The sequence below is a fragment of the Orycteropus afer genome, unplaced genomic scaffold, assembly GCF_000298275.1.
Source record: "Orycteropus afer afer isolate SDZICR_OR568_19922 unplaced genomic scaffold, OryAfe1.0 scaffold00072, whole genome shotgun sequence".
Classification (NCBI taxonomy): Eukaryota; Metazoa; Chordata; class Mammalia; order Tubulidentata; family Orycteropodidae; genus Orycteropus; species Orycteropus afer.
The window spans coordinates 2,073,335-2,077,226 of record NW_006921659.1 but is presented as its reverse complement, the minus strand read 5'-3'; the positions used below and the strand labels follow the sequence as shown (position 1 = coordinate 2,077,226).

At 35.9% G+C, this 3,892-nt stretch overlaps 1 protein-coding gene across 1 annotated transcript in view; it reads right to left on the bottom strand.

Annotated features, from left to right (window-relative positions):
• Window positions 1–3,711: 3,711 nt before the first annotated feature.
• Window positions 3,712–3,892, bottom strand: part of SLC22A16 (solute carrier family 22 member 16) — a 52,497-nt gene continuing 52,316 nt past the window's right edge. The window contains exon 8 of the mRNA XM_007940856.1: window positions 3,712–3,890. Coding sequence (XP_007939047.1) covers window positions 3,712–3,890 — 179 coding nt within the window. The remainder of the gene's footprint in view (window positions 3,891–3,892) is intronic.

Below are 3,892 nucleotides of genomic sequence, written 5' to 3'. Positions count from 1 at the left end.
TTCAAACCCACCAGCCACTCCTCAGAAGGAAGGTTGGGCAATCTACTTCTGTAGTGATACTGCCTCAGAAACCCAAGGAGGGGTTGCTATGAGTCAGGGCTGACTTGATGGCACATAACAACAACAACAGCAATGCACATTAAGAAATGCTAAAGGAACAAAGCATGTTTGGCTTATTGTGTGGTCATTTGTCAATTGTTATGATAATTTTTTTTTCCAAAGAAGCCAGACTTTTTTATTTTTGAGTTGAAAACATTTTCATCAAGGTAGCTAGATATAAGATCAACATACAAAAATCAGTAGCATTCCTTTACATCAGCAATAAACCGAAAATATAATTATTTGAAACATAGTGTTTCTAATTGCAATCAAATTATATATCTAGGGATAAATATAACAAAAAATGGCCATGACCTTTCCATGACTTCACTGAAAGGCATTAAAAACCCACTGCCATCAAGGCAAGTCAATTTCGACTCAGTGCCAAGGGCCTGAGGGCCGACACTATAGGGCTGAGTAGAACTGTCCCATAGGATTTCCAAGGCTGTAAATCTTTACAGAAGCAGACTGCCTCATCTTTCTCCCACAGAGCAGGTGGGTTAAAACCACCATCCTTTTGGTCAGCAGCCCAATGATTTAACCACAGCACCACCAGAGCTCCTTGAAAGACATTACAAAAAGACCCAAATAAATGGTGAGATAAACCATGACAATGGATAGGAAAGTCAATCCTAGAAGAAAAAAGGAAATTTTCCCTAATTCAATCTAAAAATTAAACTCAATTCAAATGGAACCATGACAGGCAATTTCATTATTATCAGTAGGAGTGTGGGCCCCTGGGTCAGCAGCAGAAATGTAGTCTTAGCATGAACTATGAAAGCAGAAAGTGCAGGCATGTGGGCCCATGGGCTCTGGCCCAGGAGTGGCAGCAACTTTCTGATCTCTGGATAACTTTCTACCAGTCCTTCCTATGCTTCTGTACTTAATTCTCCACCTTAACTTCCTCACTGCCTGAAATATCTCAGATGATTTCTCTTTTTCTGACTTGATATTGATTGATACAGGGATACATACCTACATGGGCAATAAGAAGTATAAAGAAATGTATAGGAAGGAAAATTACTGGATTTAGGAAAGCAGTGCCCTCTGGGAACAGTCAGGAGGCCTTCAATTGTATAGGTAATATTTCATTTCTTAAGCCAGATAGTAGGTACACAGGTGTTTGTGTGTTTTAATTATTCCATCATAATTAGGATGTTTTATTACCAATTTTATTTTATACATTAAAACTATACATCTGACCATTAAATTTCATACATTGTTTCCCAGTTTCTCCTTTTCTTAAAACATTTATGATGTTTTAATATGAAGTTTATTTTTATAAAATCAAATGTATCAATCTGTTCCTTTATGATTTCAGGTTTTGTTGTCATTTTTGGAAAGGCTTTTTCCATCTCCCAAAACCCACTGCCATTGAGTCGATTCCAACTTGTAGCATTCCTATAGCACAGAACAGAACTGCTCCACAGGGTTTCCAAGGCTGTAAATCTTTACAGAAGCAGACTGCCTCATCTTTTTCCCATGGAGCAGCTAGTGAGTTTGAATTACCCAACGTTATATTTTTCATGTTTTTTAAAACTTAAAACTTGAATCCACAGGAATTTATTTTTGTTTCTAGATTAAGGTTGAGATTTAACCTTATTTCCACATAGATAGCCTTGTATATCAGTATTAAATCTCCTAGCTAGAAATGTCAGTTTGGCCACATTCTAAAGCTCTGAAAACACGTAGGTCTGTTTCTTGGCTCTATTCTGTCCAGTTGCTAAGAATACCACAGTTTTAATTATTACTGCTTTATAGAATATTTTGACATCAAGTAGCTCGTAAACAAATCCTTATTTATTCTCTTTTCACTCTAGCATGTAGTCTGATAAATTTACACACACACCACAAAAACTGGGGCTTTAATTGGGTTGCATTCAGTTCCCATTAACTTGGGAAAACATTATTGTTCAGATTATACCTAGGCATTTGCACAAAGACTATTTTTTAAGAAGTCCAGACAAAACTTGAATGAAAGAAAAGGGTAAGAATGGGGGCAAAAAAGGAAGAGACAAAAGAAGAGATAAGATAAAGGATGAATGACTTCCTCCTTCCTTCTCATACACTCTTACTCTCTTCATTTATTTTGCTGTTGTTTTCCTTTTACAAAGGCAGAAAAGTCCTTGGTTTTATTTTTACTTTATAAGTAGAATAACTTAGTGAGGAACTAAGCAATTACCCAGGGAACTATATTAATATAAAAAGTCTAAATAATTAAGGTCAAATCCTCCTTTTTTCCCCTTAGCAATGCTTTTTAAACCCACAGCATCTATATAATTGCCTCAATCCTTCTTTTACTTGCCTCTGAAGATAACAACACTCATACTTCCTCAATTCTAATGCACTGGACATAACATATGCAATAGCCAAATTTCAAGCACAAAGAAAAAAAGCAATGAAATTATGATGAAACCATAGTAAAGAAAAATACAAAACCTTACAGGAAATATTGTAAATCTGAAATGCCTACCTTTAACAGATAAGTTTAGGACATAATATTATAACTAAAATGTCAAGATATGAAACTATTTTTTGCCAAACTATGGTTTTAAGTGCAGTTGGGAAAAAAAAACAGTACTTAAAAAAAAAAGTAAAATATTCATGCAAATTACAAAAAAAAAAAAAAAAAATGCAGGTAACAATTATTTTTTGTTTACATTGGCAGCAAATCCAGATAGTATTTAAAGTTGAATTCCCTGGATGAGCTGCAAATTTTACAAGTTTGCAATCCACAAAAATGCCACAACTTCTCTGTACTGCAAAGGAGACTTGTGCAGAAAATTTGGTAAATTTGGGGGGAAAAAAAAAAAAGAATAGCAGACCAGAAAACTCACTCCTCACACAAGCACATTTATCTTCACATTCAAACCTTCCTCACTCAGGGTGTTGGAAAGCAAGATACCTTTTTTTTTTTTGTAGCTCTAGTTTTTACAATTAAATCATAAAGACAAACATTTGTTGACAGGGCATTTCAAAATAAGATTTGTATGGAGAGCTATGAGTCTTATAAGAGGGGAAGGAATAGCAGAAATAGAATCTTTAAGGGGCTTTGTCAAAAGAAAACACTCTCACAGTCCCTTCCCTTGGTGATGGTCCCTGGGAGAAGAGGGAAACTTGCACTGGTGGAAGGCAAAGGTTGAAAAATCAATGACACAGAGGAACAAACACAAATAATACTTCACAGCAATAAAAATGTGGTTTTTGAAAAGTGAGAATTCTCATCTTGTTTTTTATTTCTTTTACCTTTACAAAACAATTTTTTAAAAAACTTCTTACAAATTTTTTAAAAAGACATATAAAGAACTTTCAGGAGATGAGAATTCTATTCCTCTACTTCAAAGACATTAATGTAAACAATATTTCAGGTGCTAGACAGCACCTACCAAACCCAACCCACTGTCGTAGAATTGATTCCAATTCATGTGAGCCTGTAGGACAGAGTAGAACTGCCGCACAGGGTTTCTAAGGCTGTAGCTCTTTACAGAAGCAGACTGCCACATAGTTCTCCTGTGGAATGGCTGGTAGGTTCAAACCACCAACCTTTTGGTTAGCAGCCAAATGCTTTAACCACTGTGCCAACAGAGCTCCCAGACAGCACATATGGCTCATTTATTCACAAAGACCAGAATCCCCTTCATTAATCACTTCTATTTTTTCCAACACAGTATTATTGATTGTGGGAAGTAATTTGCCTGAACTGCTATCTTTTGCTGATTCCAGTTTTGCTGCCTCCTCCCAGGTTGTCGCCAGAGGCTTCCCGAGGGTTTCTGGAAGCTTTAATGTTAGCACT